The sequence below is a fragment of the Narcine bancroftii genome, chromosome 5 (genome assembly GCF_036971445.1).
Source record: "Narcine bancroftii isolate sNarBan1 chromosome 5, sNarBan1.hap1, whole genome shotgun sequence".
NCBI classification, from domain to species: domain Eukaryota; kingdom Metazoa; phylum Chordata; class Chondrichthyes; order Torpediniformes; family Narcinidae; genus Narcine; species Narcine bancroftii.
In genome coordinates, this window is record NC_091473.1 from 145,207,438 (window position 1) to 145,226,416 (window position 18,979).

At 48.4% G+C, this 18,979-nt stretch overlaps 1 protein-coding gene across 1 annotated transcript; it reads left to right on the plus strand.

Annotated features, from left to right (window-relative positions):
• Positions 1–1,663: 1,663 nt before the first annotated feature.
• Positions 1,664–12,554, plus strand: LOC138764052 (guanine nucleotide-binding protein G(I)/G(S)/G(O) subunit gamma-5-like). Its single transcript, XM_069939333.1, has 3 exons — positions 1,664–1,819; positions 3,707–3,858; positions 10,285–12,554. Exons 1-2 carry the CDS (start codon positions 1,739–1,741, stop codon positions 3,830–3,832), a joined length of 207 nt encoding a protein of 68 aa, XP_069795434.1. The 5' UTR covers positions 1,664–1,738; the 3' UTR covers positions 3,833–3,858; positions 10,285–12,554.
• The last annotated feature ends 6,425 nt before the right edge of the window (positions 12,555–18,979 follow it).

The window sequence follows — 18,979 nt, forward strand, 5'->3', positions numbered from 1 at the left end:
AGACCGGGATTCACACCAGGCTGTGGGGATGGTGGAGACCGGGATTCACCCCAGGCTGCGGGGATGGTGGAGACTGGGATTCACACCAGGCTGCAGGACTGGTGGAGACTGGCTCAAGACTGGCTGAAAGGGTACCAGGTGTCGGAACTGGGATGTGAGAGTGAGTCAAGGATGCTGAAAAGTTCCTGACAGTGTCAGTGGTTTGAACTGGACTCTGTGGCTGCAGGTCCCCTGTAGGTGAATCCACAGACACTCCAGGACTCTGAGGGGATTTTTTTCTCTTCAGACATACAGCACCGTAACAGGCTATTTTGGTCAATGGGTCTATGCCGCCCAATGTCCACTCAATTAACTTACAGCACCCCCCCCCCCCCACCCCGGTGGGAGGAAACCGGAGCCCCCGGAGTAAACCCACGCAGACATGGTGAGAACGTACAAACTCCTTACACACAGCACAGGGAAAATGGGTGCAAAGGGAATGGACCTGTGGTTTGAATTCTTTCAAACTTTCCTGAATTCACCGCAACATTGGCAAAAAAAATAAACCAAGGAAGTTATAAGGTGGGGATATAATAGTTCGACACCAATTGTGAAAGACGAAAGTCTGCAGATGCTGTGATTGTAGTAAAAGAACAGATGCGCTGGAGGAGCTCAGCCGGTCTCGCAGGAGGTAAAGATACCTTAAGGAAGGGCTCGAGCCTGAAACGTCAGTGATATATCTTTACCTCCTACGGACCCAGTGAGACGGGCTGAGTTCCTCCAGGGTTTCTCTTTTTACCAACACCAATTGCTGCCGAGAGCAGGAGTCAATAATCCACGAGAACATAATGAAACATTAAGAAATTTGAACATTACCAAACCTTGTCAAGTTGGTCTTATGAAAGGTAAATCATGTGGGGAGCATTTCCTTAGGATGTGACAAAGGAGGAGAAGGTGTAGACATGTATTTTGATTTCTAAAGGCAGTTGGCAAGGGGGAAATTAAGAGGCTGGGGCCTTGGAGGAAGGGTGTTATTATGGATTGAAAACTGGCTGTCTCAGGAACACAGAGTTGGAACTAATTAGTAATTTTCTGGATGTGGTGGGTCTGTACGTGGCACTGGGACTGTCCACTGTGTTTTGAGACTGCAGGGACTGTGGCGGGCCAGTCTAATACTGTCCAGTGACTATGCTGGATCAGTGTATCGTGAAGTCCCATGTTGGGTCTGTGTACATTGTGCTGGGTCTATGTTCTCAGTGCTGGGTCTGTGTAGAGAGCTAGGTTTGTGTTCACTGTAATGGTCTGTGTATAGTCCAGGGGCTGTATACAGGTCTGTATATAGTGCTGGGTCTGTGTCTTGTGATGGGTCTGTGTATGATGCCTGGTCTGTGTATCGTTCTGGGTCTGTGTATAGTCTGAAGAATGTTCTGCATCTGTGTGTCATGCCAGGGCTGTGTATAGTGCTGGGTCTGTATATGGACCCGGGATCTGAGTATAGAGCCATAGAACATTACCACACAGACACAGGCCTCTTCGGCCCTTCTACTCTGTGCCAGGACTGTGTACACTGTGCTAGGTCTGTGTACAGTGCCGGCTGTGTATACAGTGCCGGCGCCACGCCTCCTCCGGGTGTGTGGACCCTGCGCTGCACCGTCTCGTCGCTGCTCCTCCAGCCGCCGACAGTGCGGGGCGCAGCGAGGCCGGGCAGGGGGAGGGAGCGGAGCCGCTGTGTCAACGCCGCCGGGTCGGGGGACGCGGGATGTCGGGCAGCGCCAACTTGGCCGCCGCCAGGAAGCTGGTGGAGCAGCTGCGGGGGGAGGTCGGCGTCCAGCGGCTCAAGGTGACCGGGCCCGGGGGGAGGGACGGAACCCTTCGGCCCAGCCCGCCGGTGATGGCCCGGGGAGGGGTGGGATGAGCCCGAATCCGTCCCGTCCGTGGGAACGAGTCCCCAGCTCTGCATCGCCCACCCGCAGGGAGCGACCCCACCCATATGTCCCCTTCAGGTCATCCCTCCTCCCCTTAGTCACCCCCCCCCCCGGACCCCCTCACCCTCCCCCTGTCAACCCCCACCCCCCCCGGCCAGGAAACTCCTCACCCACCCCGTCACCCCTCAGGTCCACCCTCACCCTCCCCAGCATATCCACCCCCCGCCCGTCACCCCCCCACTCAGGACCCCTCCCCCTCCCCCAGCGTCTCCCTCATTCCCCCCCCCACCCGTCACCCCCCCTCTCAGGAACCCCTCATCCTCCCCCCACTGTCACTCTCCCCCAGGAACCCCCTCACCTTCCCCGTCACCCCCCAGGTCCACCCTCACCCTCCCCCTGTCACCCTCCCCCTGTCACCCTCCCCCTGTCACCCTCCCCCTGTCACCCTCCCCCTGTCACCCTCCCCCTGTCACCCTCCCCCTGTCACCCTCCCCCTGTCACCCTCCCCCTGTCACCCTCCCCCTGTCACCCTCCCCCTGTCACCCTCCCCCTGTCACCCTCCCCCTGTCACCCTCCCCCTGTCACCCTCCCCCTGTCACCCTCCCCCTGTCAACCCCCCCTCCCCCCGGCCAGGAAACTCCTCACCCACCCCGTCACCCCCCAGGTCCACCCTCACCCGCCCCCAGCATATCTACCCCCCGCCCGTCACCCCCCCTCTCAGGACCCCCTCCCTCTCCCCCAGCGTCTCCCTCATTTCCCCCCCCACCCGTCACCCCCCCTCTCAGGAACCCCTCATCCTCCCTCCCCTGTCACTCTCCCCCAGGAACCCCCTCACCTTCCCGTCACCCCCCAGGTCCACCCTCACCCTCCCCCTGTCACCCTCCCCCTGTCACCCTCCCCCTGTCACCCTCCCCCTGTCACCCTCCCCCTGTCAACCTCCCCCTGTCACCCTCCCCCTGTCACCCTCCCCCTGTCACCCTCCCCCCGTCACCCTCCCCCCCGTCACCCTCCCCCCCGTCACCCTCCCCCCGTCACCCTCCCCCCGTCACCCTCCCCCCGTCACCCTCCCCCCGTCACCCTCCCCCGTCATCCTCCACCAGTGCCTCCCACCCCTCCCCTTCCCCCCTCCCCCCTCCCCCCTCCCCCTTCCCCCTCCCCTCCCCCCTTCCCCCTCCCCCCTTCCCCCTCCCACCCATCACCCCCCCTCTCAGGACCCCCCCTCACCCTCCCTGTCACCCCCCAGGTCCACCCTCAACCCCCCCAGGGTCTCCCCTCACCTTCCCCCTAGTCATGCCCCTCAGGCCCTCCCTCATCCACCCCCATCACCCCCACTCTCTGGTCCTCCCTCACTCCCCCCCCTATAAGGTCACCCCCACCCTCAGGTCCCTCCTCATCCCCCCCCAGTCACCCCCCCAGTCACATCACCCCCCCCCCAGTCACATCACCCCCCTCTCCCCCAAGTCCCCCAGTGTACTGTTCTAAGGGCCTGTTCCTGTGTGTACTGTTCTGTGTAGAGCGCAGACCAAAGGGCCTGTTCCTTAGTGTACTGTTCTGTGTTCATCGCAGACCAAAGGGCTTGTTCCTGCATGTACTGTTGTGTGTTCAGTGCAGACTGACAGCGAGCCAATACCTCTCCCTGTGATTGCTGCACTGAGCCACGATTTCTTTCTGTTCACTGACAGCCCAGCCAGGCTGAGTGAGATCTGGGAGATGGGAAATCAATCACATTAAACCCTGGTTGTTTCTCTTGTTTTCTCTTCCTCCCTCCCACCCACCCCAACCCTCTCGATGAAAACCCTCAGGTTTCTCAAGCAGCGACAGACTTGAAGCAGTTTTGTCTGCAGAATGCTCAACAGGATCCTTTACTGATGGGAATACATCCCAACATCAATCCCTTTAGACCTTTCAAGCCCTGTTTGATACTGTAACTGAAATGGAATTCACCTTTCTTGTGGTAAGTAAATAAATCTCCAGGTCCCAGGCAGAACTGCGATTACTGTGTCTTCCTCCCACGTTAGTCACAGGGACAGCCTTTCAGCCTTCATGGTCCATGCTGGCCTGCCTTTATCCAGTTATGGGAAGGATATCAATAAACTGGAAAGGAGGTAAACCTACTTGTCTCACAACATCCTTGACCACACTTCTTCATTCACACCCAGACCCCAGCAAGGATTCTATTCCTTTCTCTCAATTTCTCCAACTTCATTGTATCTGTCCTCAAGATGAGGTCTTCCAGTCCAGGTCATCTACTATGTCCTATGTACTATGGAGGCTTTCCCTCCACCACCATCAACTTGGCCATCACCCGCATCTCCTCCAGTTCCCACTTGTCTGTCCTGGCCCCCTCTATCCCCAGAGGTGACGCAAACAAGGGAGTTATTAGAGGAGCTAATGGGAAATTGTAGCCCCAAACATCAGGCTGTGGGGATGGTGGAGACCAGGATTCACCCCAGGCTGCGGGGATGGTGGAAACTTGGATTCACACCAGGCTGCAGGGCTGCTGGAGACTGGCTCAAGACTGGCTGAAAGGGTACCAGGTATCGGAACTGGGAGGTGAGAGTGTGTAATCACACTCATCTTTGCGATGTAAAGGACACTGTTTGACCTGCTGAGTTTCTCCAGCCTCGTGTTTTTACTTCACCGCAGTGTCTGCAGACTGTCGTGTTTTACTTCCTCTGATCCAAACCCATTTGAAACACCAGCATCATCTCCTCACTAAAACATATTTTGTACTTCCTGCCCTGAAGAAGCACATGATTTCCTGAGAGATACCCTGTCTCCCACACTGATGGTTAATGTAGAATTTATTAAATGGCCTTTGCAAATATCAATATACTACATCTACCGGCTCCCCTTTATTCACCCTCCTAGACAGATCCTCAAAAAAAAAATTAGATTTGGAAAACATCGATTTTCATTAATTCATGTTTCTGCTATCAAAATCTTCACCTCACTGTGTTGATTAAAGGTTGATTAAGGATTCCCAACAATTTGTTACGAGACTGTAAAAGGTGTTGCTAGTTAAATTTTAAATTTACATATACACCAGGGTAATGGGCCCTTTCAGCCAACAAGCCCAGGCTATTCAATTACACCCAATTGACCTACACCCTCCCCCCCCCCCCCCCCAAGTATGTTTCAAACAATTGGACGAAACTGGAGTTCCCGGGGAAAACCCACGCAGACACGGGGAGAACGTACAAGCTCCTGACAGGATTCAAACTCCGGTCCTGATCCCTGGCTCTGCAATAGTGTTGTGCCAACCACGCTGCTCCTGGGAGCTACAGAGTCCTAGCACGGGCATTAGCCCTCCACGTGCAAACCCATTTAAATTTGTGAAACATGGAAGTCAGCGGACACTGAGCTTGCTGTAAAAACACAGAGATGCTGGAGGAACTCAGCGGATCTTGCAGCGGCCGCAGGAGGGAAAGATGCTTCATCAAGGTATGAGAAAATAAAAACAGACAGGATCTGTATAATAGGGCTGGGGTAAAGGGAAGAATGGAGAGGGGGAGGAGTGAGAGCAGCAGGGGGTGCAGAGGGGGAGCAGTAAGAGAGCTGCTGTAAGAACTCCCTTCAAAGCGAGGAGGAAAGTAGGTGTCCCACGAAGAGATTTTGCCGTGGACCAACTGAATGGAGGGAAACCTAGAAATGTGCAGATGCTGTGATTGTAGGTACAACATCAAAATGCTGGAGGAACTCAGTAGGCAGAAGAGAAGAGACTTCAATTGAGGTGCATGAAAGTAATGAGCGAGTTGTGTCCCCCAACAGCAGAATCACACACGGGAGTGAGGGGTCCCTGATTTAAAGTCTGGTGTTTTTTTAAATCTGGTATTTTTGCTTTTACTGCATAATTTATTCTGTGTAAACACACGTATAAGATTAAGGGAGGGAGGTATCGGGGAGACATCAAGGGTAAGTTGTTTACACAGAGAGATATTGAGGCCTGGAATGCCTTGCCAGGAGTGGTGGTGTAGGCTGAAACATTAGGGGCCTTTAAAAGACTATTAGATGGGCACATGGACAAAAGGAAAGTAGCGGATTATAGGGTAGGGAGGGCTTAGCACTTTTATATGGTTCAGCACAACATGGAAGGCCGAAGGGCCTGTACAGTGCTGTAATGTTTTAATGTTTAAAAAAAAGAGATCAAGAATAGTTCATGCAAGTCCCTTGAGCACAGCAGTAAGAGCTGCCTCAGAGGTCCAGAGGCCTGGGTCCGATCCCAACCTCCCTCGCTGTCTGTGTGGAGTTTGTACGTTCCCTTTGTCACTGCGTGGGTTTCCCCAGATGATGCTCCATCTAAGCTTCTGACACTTGGGATGTTCTGGTCAATATCGGGGGAATTGTCTACAACAACCTGCACCTCAATTACATCTCATGCTGCCAGTGAGGAGTTTGCACATTCTCCCCGTGTCTGCGTGGGTTTTCCCCGGGGGGGGCTCTGGTTTCCTCCCACCCTTCAAAATGTACCGGGGGTTGTAGGTCATTTGGGTTTAATTGGGTGGCATGGGCTGGAACCATAGAACACTACATCACAGAAACAGGCCCTTTTGGCCCTTCTAGTCTGTGCTAAACCTTTTTTTTCCATAGTTTCACTGACCTGCACCCAGTCCATAGTCCTCCATACCTCTCCCATCCATGTACCTGTCCAAACTCTTCTAAAATGTTAAAATTGAGCCCGCATTCACCACTTCAGCTGGCAGCTCGTTCCACACCCCCACCACCCTCTCTGTGAAGAAGTTCCCACTAAACTTTTTCCCTTTCACTCGTAACCCATGTCCTAAGGTTGGTATCTCACCCACCCTGTAAAGAGCCTTTTAACCTGCTGTGTGTCTAAAATTTAATTTAAAATTATTCTGGGAGGAGAGGACAGAGGAGGGGATTCATGCTTGGGGGTCAGAGGAAGTATATTGAATGAGTACTTTGCATCAGCGTTGACCGAGAGGAAGGACATGAGCAATGAGAGGGAGCAAACAAGGAGAATGGTCATGTGTTGGGGCATTTTGAGGCCAAGAAAGCGGAGGTGTTTGGTCTGTTGAGGGACATTAAGGGGGACAAGTCTCTTGGCCCTGATGGGTTGTATTCCCAATCATTGGAATAGACAAGAGAAGCGATTGCTGGGGCCTGAACCAAAATTTGTGGCCACAGGCAGTTGTAAAGACCTAGTCGCTGAATATATTTAAAGCAGCGATTGATGGGTCCTTGATGAGACAGGGCATGAAAGGTTACGGAGAGAAGGCTGGGCACTGGGACTGAGTGGGGAAAATAGATCAGCCATTAAATGGCAGGGCAGACTCAATGGGCTGAATAGTCTACTTCTGCTCCCACGTCAAGGTCTTATCCTTACATCCTCACCAATGTCATGAGAGGTCCCAGGGGACCTCCGGCCCTCGATGTTGTGCTAACGCTTATATTCCTACCCAAAAAAACCTACCTCATAACCCCCTATTTTTCTTCCATCCATGCGCGTGTCTAGGAGTCTCGTAAATGTTGCCCCTTTGTTCGATAGGGGAGAAAGGATAATCCAGGCCAGTAAATCTCACGTTCCTGGTGGGGAAACCACTGGAAAGAGACTTAGGGACTAGAAGTTATGCACATTTGGAAAGTCACAGCAGATTAGGGACCGTCAACGTGGCTTTGTTAAGGGCAGGTTTGGCATTACCAATTTGATCAACCAGGATGGTTGATGATGGTAGGGTAATGGATATTGTCTACAAGGGCATCAGTAAGGTGTTTGACAAGGTCCCTTATGGCCGGCTGATTCAGCACAGGATTAAATTTTTTTAATTAAATTTTTAATTTAGACCTACAGACCATTTCAGCCCACGAGACCGTGCCACCAAATTTACACCCAATTAACCTACACCCCCACTACGTTTTGAACAGTGGGAGGAAACCAGAGTCCCTGGGGAAAACCATATAACCATATAACAATGAGAACACGGAAACAGGGCATTTTGGCCCTCCTAGTCCGCACCGACCCAAGTCCTCTCCTCTAGTCCCACCTACCTGCACCCTGCCCATAACCCTCCATTTCCCTCCCATCCATATACCTATCCAATTTTTCCTTAAATGACAAAATGGACCCTGCTGCCACTACTTCTCCTGGAAGCTCATTCCACACGACCACCACTCTCTGAGGGAAGAAATTCCCCCTCATGTTACTTCTAAACATTTGCCCCTTAACTCATGACCTCTGGTTTCAATCTCTCCTACTGAATGGAAAAAGCCTATCAACTTTATCTATCCCCCTCATAATCTTAAATACCTCTATCAAATCCCCTCTCAGCCTTCTACGCTCCAAGGAATAAAGACCTAATTTACTCAATCTTTCTTTGTAATCTAGATTCTGAAACCCAGGTTACATTTTCATAAATGTTCTCTGCACTCTCTCTACCTTGTTAATATCTTTCCAATAAATTGGTGATCAGAACTGCACACAGTATTCTAAATTTGGCCTCACCAATGCCTTGAATACTCTGAACATCACCTCCCAACTCCTGTATTCTATGCTTTAATTTATAAAGGCCAGCGTACTAAAAGCCTTCTTCACCACCCTATCCACATGTGCTCCTACCTTCAGGGAACCATGCACCCTTATTCCTAGATCTTTCTGCTCCACTTCATTCTTCAACGCCCTCCCATTTACCACATGTGTTGTTTTGATTATTCTTTCCAAAATGAAGCACCTCACACTTATCAGCATTAAACTCCATCTGCCTTCTTTCTGCCCACTCCTCTAAGCAGTTTAAATCCCTCTGCAATCTTTGAAAACCCTCTTCATCATCCACAATTCCCCCTATTTTAGTATCATCTACATATTTACTAATCCAATTTACCGCCCCATCCTCCAGATCATTAATGTAAATGACAGACAGCAAAGGACCCAATACAGATCCCTGAGACACACCACTTGTTACCAGCCTCTAGTCGGACAAACAGTTATCCACGACGACTCTCTGGCATCTCCCTTCCAGCCACTGTTGAATCCATTTGACTATCTCAAAGTTAATACCCAGTGCTTGAACCTTCCTAACTAACCTTCCCTGGAGAACCTTATCAAAGGCCTTACTGAAGTCCATATAGAACACATCTACTGCTTTCCCCTCATCAACATTCCTAATCACCTCTTCAGAAAATTCACTAAGATTGGTCAAGCATGACCTTCCACACACAAATCCATGTTGAGTGTCCCTGATCAGACCCCGTCTCTCCAGATACTATAATCTCGAAGAACACTTTCCATTGATTTCTCTACCACAATTGTCAAACTTATAGGCCGATAATTGCTGGGCTTGCTCTTCAAACCCTTTTTAAACACAGGAACCGCATGTGTGATACACCAATCCTCTGGCACTATACCCATCTCTAATGACATTTGAAAAATCACAGTCATTGCAATTTCATCACTAAATTCTCCCAAGGTCCTGGGGAAAATCCCGTCGGGACCTGGAGACTTGTCCACCTTTATATGTTTCAAAATCTCCAGTACTTCCTCTTTCTTAATCACTACAGTTTCCACAATGACCCCCTTTGCTTCCTTTACCCTGCACAATTCAATACCCTTCTCCTCAGTGAATACCGAAGAACTTGTTCAAAGTCTCCCCCATCTCATTTGGCTCCACACACAGTTGTCCTTTCTGATTCTCTATTGGACCAATTTTATCTCTCACTCTCCTTTTGTTATTTACATATTTGTGGAAACCCTTTGGATTTATTTTCACCCTGTTTGCTATAGCCACCTCGTACCTTCTTTTAGCTTTTCTAATTTCTTTCTTAAGATTCTTTTTACATTTAATGTGTTCTCAGAACATCTCCGATATTCCTTGTTTCTTATATTTATTGAAGGTCTCCCACTTTTTTTGAACCAAGTTTCCAATATTCCTTGAAAACCACGGCTCTCTCAAACTTTTGACCCGACCTTTTAACCTGACAGGAACATAAAGATTTTGTACCCTCAAAATCTCACGTATAAAAGACCTCCATTTCTCTTCCACATCCCTCCCATAAAACAAATCATCCCAATCCACTCCTCGTAAATCCTTTCTCATCTCAAATCTAGCTTTTTCCCGATTGAAAACCTCAACCCTAGGCCCTGACCCATCACTTTCCATAATTACATTGAAGCTAATGGCTCTATGATTACTGGACCCGAAGGACTCCCCCACACATACCTCTTATCAAATGAAGATTCGCCATCGGCAGAAATTGCCCGGCAGTCAAAGAAAGAGAGTCCCTTCAGAGTCGTTGAGTGCCGGTGGTATTGCTGAGATCCACTTGCTTGGCAGCTCATTGTCCTGCTGTCCAACGTTACAGCCCCTGATTGCCGGAGTACATTAATCTTTGCCTGAATTTCCTCTCTCCCCGTTTTTGGTTTTAGGTCTTCGATGAGAAATTCCCCCATGGTGTTCTGAAAAGGATGAAGATGTTTACACTAATGTTGATTCTCAGAGGTGTTGAAACAAATGGACAAGCCATGTTGGATCTTTTTAAAAACCTCTTAAAATCTGTGCCAACCTCTGTACTGCCACTTTGTCAGTTTGGCTGTTCTTTGCTACTGATTTCTGTCTTGTTTCAATGAAGTGCTGTAGGTATAACTGAGTTGCTTGTACACAAACTGTTTTTGATCACGTTGGACATTGGATAATACTGTTTAATAAATATTTGAAACATGTTATGGTTAAAGGATACTGTATATACTGGAGTACAATGTTCCAGGATGAAATTCCACTCCCAAATTATAATTGGGCACCCCACCATTTCAATATTCACATCTCAATTTACCATCATTAATTCTTGTTAATTTAGCCAAGGCATTCATCAGTCAAAGTTGTTTGGGATGTAATATTTGAGGTGTTGTATGCAGTTTAGGGCATTCTTGGGAACCAGAGCGACTTGTGCAATGTTGTTGGAGACAGCGTGGTGGACCGGTTCAAGATGAACCTGCAGATGCTGGGGTCGAGTGCAATACCCATGCGTGATGGGGAATTGGATTGCAGTAGGGGGCTGGCACCTTGTTAAAGGGCGCTCGCTGGACGTTGCAGGCAAAAGCTTTCTGGAAAGACCGTGCGGCAATTCATTGTGTGGTCGCTAGGAATAAATCCTGGAGCCTCCCAACCTTCAATGAGGTGGGAGTAACTCCACAAAGGCTGCTTGCCACTTTCACGGGGGGTGGGGAGAGAGCATGCAATCAATGTTGGCTTTTACATCTTGCAATATTTGGCGGGGTTGTGGAATTGTCTGAAATTCTATACGGGGCAAAACAGTTACACTGGACAACAATTTATTTTTCAAAAGTTTGGCTTCCTGAAGTAAAATTGGGGATTATAATAGACAACTTCAAGCTGAACACAAAGATAATTTCAGATTTGCTGTATCACGTAGAAAGTTGGAGAAGCATTAAACTAACTTTTATTGAATTTAGCACGTTTAATCGCATAATGACGCTGACACGTTGCATTAGTTCAACTGACCTAAAACTGCTTTGCCGCTGATTTTCGTTTATACTCAGCATCTGATGCCTCTCGTGTCAGTGTCCAGCAATAGTAGTTCATCTTTGCCATGGTTGTGATGTCCTGGCGAAACCTTTCACCGTGTTCGTCACTGACCACATCAGGATCAGCCGGGAAGAAGTCCAAGTGCGAATGCGGAAAATGAATTTTCAATGACGTGTGGCACTTCATGGTTTTGTAGCTTGAAGCAGACTTGAAATAAGACAGGAAATCACAAAAACAGGTTATACAGGTCGTCCACAATTTATGACCATAATTAGGACTGAAGGATTGGTCACAACTCGGATTGGTCGTAAATCGTATTCACATGTCGAAATGAGGTATTAAAGCAAATTTTCAAAAAACATTTTTCAATAGATCAGCCTTTACTGAAGAATCTCAGCACACGTTCAGTATTTTTTTAAAATTTGGTTGTATGTGCGGGTGAACATAACCCTTAAAGGTCGTAAGTTGAGGACTACCTGTATCTGAAAAATCAGTACGTGATAGAAAAATTTTAAGTTTATTTTTGTGTTCAGTGGCCCCAAATCCATAAAATACACCCAAATGTGTTCAGGAAGCAAAATCTTTGTTGTCCAGTGTCATTGAAAGAGGAAAGTTTGAAGAGTCAATGAGTGGAGTTCCCCACAATCTGGTATTTGGCCCCTTGTTTTATCAACCAGTTGCAGTGAATGCATAGATCAGTCGTTTTCAAACTTTTTCCTCCCACCCACATCCCTTACTATTCACAGAGCCCCGATGGCAGAGGGATTACTTAAAGTGGGATGTGAGTAGAAAAAGAAAGGTTGAGATCCACTGGTGCAGATGAAGAAAATGAGTAGGATGGAGGTTAATTGGGAAATTTTGTGGTGTGGCTGTTCTCACTGATATACGTACGGAGGGGGTAGGTATGTTTCCCATCCATTGACATTAACACCAAGAAGGTGTTAGCTGGCGATGGAGAAACGTGAATAAGCTGTCAGGTTCTTGATCTGTCATGTGCCTGCCCCAGGTTTTAGCCTCCTTGAACCCTGGTTATATGCAGTACCCGATCAATTTTAAATGGACACTGTCGATTCACTGTTGCCCGTCTCATGGTATTGTAGCACAAGGCTCTCTCTTTTAAGGATCGGAATCTTTCAATAAACTTTTAAACAAAGGTGTGCAGACTCCGAGTTACTGGCAAGCTAGTTAAATTGTGGTTCACTTTGTGAACAAGAAAGGTGGCAAAAGGAGCTAACAGTGTATTTAAATTTAGACGTACAGCATGGTAACAGGCCCTTTTGGCCCACGATCCCGTGCCACCCGATTGATCTACAACCTCCGGTATGTTTTGAATGGTGGTAGGAAACTGGTGCCGCCCCCCCAGGGGAAAATCCACGCAGTCACAGGGAGAACGTATAGACAGTGCGGGATTCGAATTCTGGTCCCATGCTGGCATTATAAAGGCTTTGTGCTATCTACTACGCCAACTGTGACTTGAAGGATTCCAGCCCAAAACATTGGTTGTTCTCTCCACCCCAACCACTGACACTGATTGACCCCCTGAGCTCCCCCAACAGGTTGTTTGTGGTGGCCTAACTGCAATGGATGGGTTTAAATTTAGACATACAGGCCCTTTCGGCCCACAACCCTGTGCTGTCAAATGATCTACACCCCAGTACGTTTTTGGAGGGTGGGAGGAAACCAGAGCCCCCGGAAGAAACCCATGCAGACACGGGGAGAACGTACAAACTCCTTACAGACAGTGCGGGATTCAAACCCAGGTCTCGATCGCCGGCGCTGTAACGGCATTGCGCTGACCATGTCGCTCTTTTCACTGGGTTTGGATTTTTGAGTTCCATTTTAGGACACTTTTAGCTTGATTCGTACTGTGAAGAAATGTCAGTCAATCTTGTAATCGCCAAGCACTCCCGATTAGAAAGGACAGTTCTTCCTGCTCTGCCTCATCGCCCACCCTGAACCAAGCCACTCCAAGCTTTGGAGTGCGTTTAGCAACTGAGTAGTTGTGTTGGAGCGTTCCCGAGAAGCAGGTCATGCTTATCTGTACTGGCTTCCGCCACATCTGCAGAGCGAAGGACAGAGGTCTGCACCCACTGTGATTGTAGTTAAAACGCAGAAAAGCTGGAGGAAGTCAGTCAATCTGGCAGCGTCCATAGGAGTAAAAATGTCTGCGATGTTTCAGGCCTGACCCCTGCTTTCAGATATGACAAAAGCAGGCCTGAAACATCAGTAATATTTCTTCCCTCCTCTGGAGGTGAGACCGGCCGAGCTCCTCCAGCATTCACATTTTTTCTGGCCTCATCTCTACCTAGCGCTTTGGGTCTCCACGTCCAGTTTTGGGACCATCGTGGGGAAGGACTCGGGTCCAGGCTTGTGGCAAGCACGTTCAAAAGAACTGGAGGACAACTTAAGAGCTGAACGGAATGATGAATGGAGACTCAATGAGGAGAGCAGATAGGAGGTTCTGTGAGCGAGATCAAGGCTCCTGGATGGTATGTTGCCTCCCAGGTGCCAGGGTCAGGGAGGTCTCTGATCGAGTTCATAGCATTCTGGAGGGAGAGGGGGAGCAGCCAGATATTATGGTCCATATGGGGTCCAATGACATAGATAGGAGTAGGGATGAGGCCCTGAAGTGGGAATATAGGGAGTTATGGAAGGTTAAAAAGCAGGACCTCAGGGGTGGTGATCTCAGGATCGCTGCCTGTGCCACACGCTAGAGGGAACAGGAAGTTGTGGCAGATGATTGTGAAGAGTTGGTGCAGGGGGTGGGGGTTCAGATTTGTGGATCTTTGGGATCTCTTCTGGGGAAGCTCTGACCAGTACAAAAAGGACAGGCTGCACCTGAACTGGAGGGGGACCAATATCCGTGCGGTCAGGTCTGCTGGAGCTGTTGGGGAAAACTTATTTGGCAGCAGATGGGAACTAGAATGTGAGGGCAGAGAATAGGGTGGAAGGTCAAAAGTATGATGCTGTGTGCTCGGAGTTGGTGAGGAAGGACAGGCAGGGGACAAAATATAAAGGGAGCCAGTCAGGGGGTTGAAATGTGTCTATTAGGAATAAAGGGGATGAACGTAGAGCATGGATCAGAATGTGGAATTACGATGTTGTGGCCATTACTGAAACTTGGCTGGAGGAAGGGCAGGATTGGCTGATGCAGGTACCGGAGTTTAGAGGTTTGATGGGAGGTAGAAAAGGGGGGTGGGGGTGAGGTAGTAGCATTACTGGTCAGGGACAGTATCAGGGCTGTAGAAAGGGAGGGGGCTGCAGAGGGAGGGTCCACTGAGTCGGTGTGGGTGGAAGTCAGAAATAGGAAAGGAGCTATCACTGTGCTGGGAGTCATCTATAGGCCCCCAAATAGCCCTCGGGACACCGAGAAGCAGATCAGCAGGCAGATTTTGGAATGGTGGGAAATACAGGGTTGTAGTTGTGGGTGATTTCAACTTCCCTAATACTGACTGGCACCTCCTGACTGCAAGAAGGATAGACGGGGCTGAATTTGTCAGGTGTGTCCAAACAGGATTCCTGATACAGTATGTGGACCGGCCGACTGGAGGATCTGGTTCTGGGGAATGAACCTGGACAGGTGATGGACCCCCTTGGTGGGGGAGCATTTTAGTGAGAGTGACCACAACTCCCTGAGTTTTAGCATCGGCACGGAACAGGGTCTAAACAGATAAAAATCAGTAAGTGTTTAATTATGGTGGGACGAGGCAATTGGAAACATATATTCTAGGTTTAGGAACACACTGCACACGGAAATGTGATGCTTCATTCATTGTTTGATACAAATCTAATCTGGTTCCCCGCAGCACACATTTTATATGAGTGACCACGTCATCACGCCCAGTGTATATACATAACACTAACAAACGCTCAAGGGTGAAAGCATAGATGTGGAGAAAGTTTAGGGACCACTTGTACTGGGTTCAGGATAGGTTTGTCCCACTGGGACAAGGAAAAGATGGTAGGAAAAGGGAACCCTGGCTGACGAAATGGGTCAGGCAACGTCAAGAGAAAGAAGGAAGCAAGAAACTGGAAGGGCTCATGAGAAGTATATGGCAGCCAGGTAGGAGCTTAAGAAAGGACTTAGGAGAGCTGGAAGGGGGCCTGAGCAGTGGTTGGATGGAAGGTGTCAGAGAGTAGTGGTAGAAAATTGTTTGTCCAATTGGAGGCCAGTGACTAGTGGAGTTCCTCAGGGATCGGTCTTGGGTCCACTATTGTTAGTTATATATATTAACGATCTGGAAGTAGGGGTGGAGAATTGGATAAGCAAGTTTGCGGATGATACAAAGATTGGTGGTGTTGTGGACAGTGAGGAAGATTACCGTAGATTAAAAGGTGATTTAGGAAGGCTGGAGGTGTGGGCTGAGAAATGGCTGATGGAATTTAATACAGATAAGTGGGAGGTGTTACATTTTGGAAAGGCAAATCTAAATAGGTCATATGCATTAAATGGTAGGCTATTGAGATTTGCAGAGCAACAAAGGGATTTAGGAGTGATGGTAAATAGTACCCTCAAGGCTGATACTCAGGTCGATGGTGTGGTGAAGAAGGCATTTGGAATGTTGGCCTTCATAAATCGGAGTATTGAATTCAAGAGTAGGGAGGTTATGATGAAATTGTACAAGGCATTGGTGAGGCCAAATTTGGAGTACTGTGTACAGTTTTGGTCACCAAATTATAGGAAAGATATGAACAAAATAGAGAGAGTACAGAGAAGGTTCACGAGAATGTTGACAGGATTTCAGGGTCTGAGTTACAGGGAAAGGTTGTGCAGACTAGGGCTTTTTTCTCTGGAGCGTCGAAGATTGAGAGGGGACTTGATAGAGGTGCTTAAGATTTTAAAAGGGACAGACAGAGTAAATGTGGATAGGCGTTTTCAGTTAAGAAAGGGGGAGATTCAAACTAGAGGACATGATTTAAGATTGAAGGGGGAAAATTATAAGGGGAACATGAGGGGAAATTTCTTTACGCAGAGGGTGGTGGGGATGTGGAATGAGATTCCGGCAGACGTGGTCGAGGCGGGATCATTGGTTACATTTAAGGAAAGACTGGATCGTTACATGGATAGTAGGGGACTAGAGGGGTATGGACCGGGTGCTGGTCAGTGGGACTAGGAGGGTGGGGATTTGCTACGGCATGGACTAGTAGGGCCGAACTGGCCTGTTCTGTGCTATAAGTGGTTATATGGTTATATGGTTATAAGGCCTTGGGACGTAGGATTAAGGAGAACCCTAAGGCGTTCTATGCGTATGTGAAAAACAAGGATGACAAGAATAAAGGTGGGGCAGCTAAAGGATAAAGGAGGCAACATGTGTCTGGAGGCGGAGGAGGTTGGGGAGGTCCTAAATTAATACTTTGCATCAGTATTCACAGGGAAAAGGACCTCGTTCACAGTGAGGTCAGAATAGAACAGGCCTGTGTGCTGGATCATGTTGAGATTAGGAAGAGGAAATGTTTAACCATATAACCATTCACGGCCTTTCGAGTTCGCACCGGTTCACTAGAACAACTCCACTAGCTCAAATCTCCCACTCTCCACCCATAACCCTCCAACCCCCTCACCTCCATGTACACATCCAACCATCTCTTAAATGACAGTCGGGACCCTGCCGCAACTACCTCATTCAGAAGATCATTCCAATCTGCCACCACTCGCTGAGTGAAAAAGCCACCTCTAATATTTCTCCTATAGTGTTGCCCCCTTACCCTTAACTCATGGCCTCTTGTTCCAACCTCCCCTGCCCTCAGGGGAAAGAGTCTGTTTATGTCTAGTCTATCTATTCCTTTCATCATTTTAAATACCTCTATCAAGTCCCCTCTCAGTCGTCTACGTTCCAGTGAATAAAGACCCAGTCTCCTTAATCTCTCCCTCTAATCCAGATGCTGTAAGCCAGGCAACATCCTTGTAAATCTTCTCTGCACCCTCTCCACCTTATCTATATCCTTTCTATAATTTGGAGACCAGAACTGAACACAATACTCCAAACCTGGCCTCACCAATGCCTTAAACAGCTGCAGCATCACCTCCCAGCTCTATACTCTATAGTATGATTTATGAAGGCCAGCATACCATATGCCTTCTTAACCACCCTGTCTACATGGGAATCCACTTTCAGTGAACTCTGCACCATAACCCCCAGGTCCCTCTGCTCCTCTGCGTGCCTCAATGCCCTCCCCTTAACTGTATATGTCCTATTTTGGTTAGTTTTACCGAAATGCAGCACCTCGCATTTGTCTACAGTGAATTCCATCTGCCATCTTTCAGCCCACTCTTCCAAACAAACCAAATCCAAGAAAACCTACCTCACTATCCACCATTCCCCCTATTTTCGTATCATCCACATATTTGCTTACCCAGTAAAAACATCAAGATTGATAAGTCCCCAGGGCCGGACACAAAATACTCCAGGCTTCTGTGGGAAGGGAGGGAAGAGATACCTGGGGCAGTACCTATGATCTTTGAATCCTCTTTAGCCACAGGGAAGGTGCTGGATTGGAGAATGGGAAATGTAATAGGAAGAATCCTGGGAATTATAGACCGGTGAGTCTTAACGTCAGGGGTGTGCCAACTAATGGAGAGGTCTCTTAAGGATAGGATCTATGAGCATTTGGAGACGTCCAGACTACTCAAGGATAATCAACATAGCTTTGTGTTTGGAAGGTCATGCTTCACGAGTTTAACTGAGTTTTTTGAGGAGGTAACAAAAGAAATTGATGAAGGTAGGGAGGTAGATAAGGTCTACATGAATTTTAGCAAGGCATTTGACAAGGTCCTCCATGAGAAACTCATCCAGAAAGTCATGAGGCATAGGATCAGTGGATCCTTGGCTGTGGATAAAATATTGGCTTGTAGGAAGAAAGCAGAGATTAGTAAACTAGATTTTCAGGGGGGGATGGGAACCAGAGGGCCAGAGGAGTGGAGGAGGGAAAAGGTGATGTGAAAATTACAAGCACCGTTAGAGTCAACGGGTTGTACATGAAGGAAATTTTCTAAAGTGCATCTCTTTCAATGCAAGGAGTATCGTAGTACAGCCAGACAAGCTTAGAACGTGGATTTGCATGAAGAATTATGACATTGTGGCCATTAGTGAAACTTGGTTGCAGGGGCAGGACCGGCAGCTCAATGTTCCGGGCTTTGTTGATTTAGATGCGATGGAACTGGGAAGGGGGGGGGGGGTGGAGTGGAGGTGGTGGAATGAAAGAGTGAGGAGTGGCATTGCTCATCAGGGAAAATCTCACAGCTGTGCTCAGGCAGGACAATCCAGAGGGCTCGTCTACTGAAGCTACAAGGGTGGAGCTGAGGAATGGGAGAGGTATGACCACACTCATGGGGTTGTAGAGGGGGTCATCACATGATGCCGTACGGTTAGGAACCTGACCTTCCTGGTATGCTTGCAAGAAAGTACTGAATAAGCAATGTTTTAAACTAATAAAAACTTTTGAAGTACATTTAACCATTCTCAACAACATTTCAGAATGCCTCCAATAAAAGAATCCTTACCTGGAGCCCAACGTGAAGAGAAAACCAGAAGGGAACTGAGGCCTGGTGCTTCAACTTAAATTGTTATTGTTCAGAGA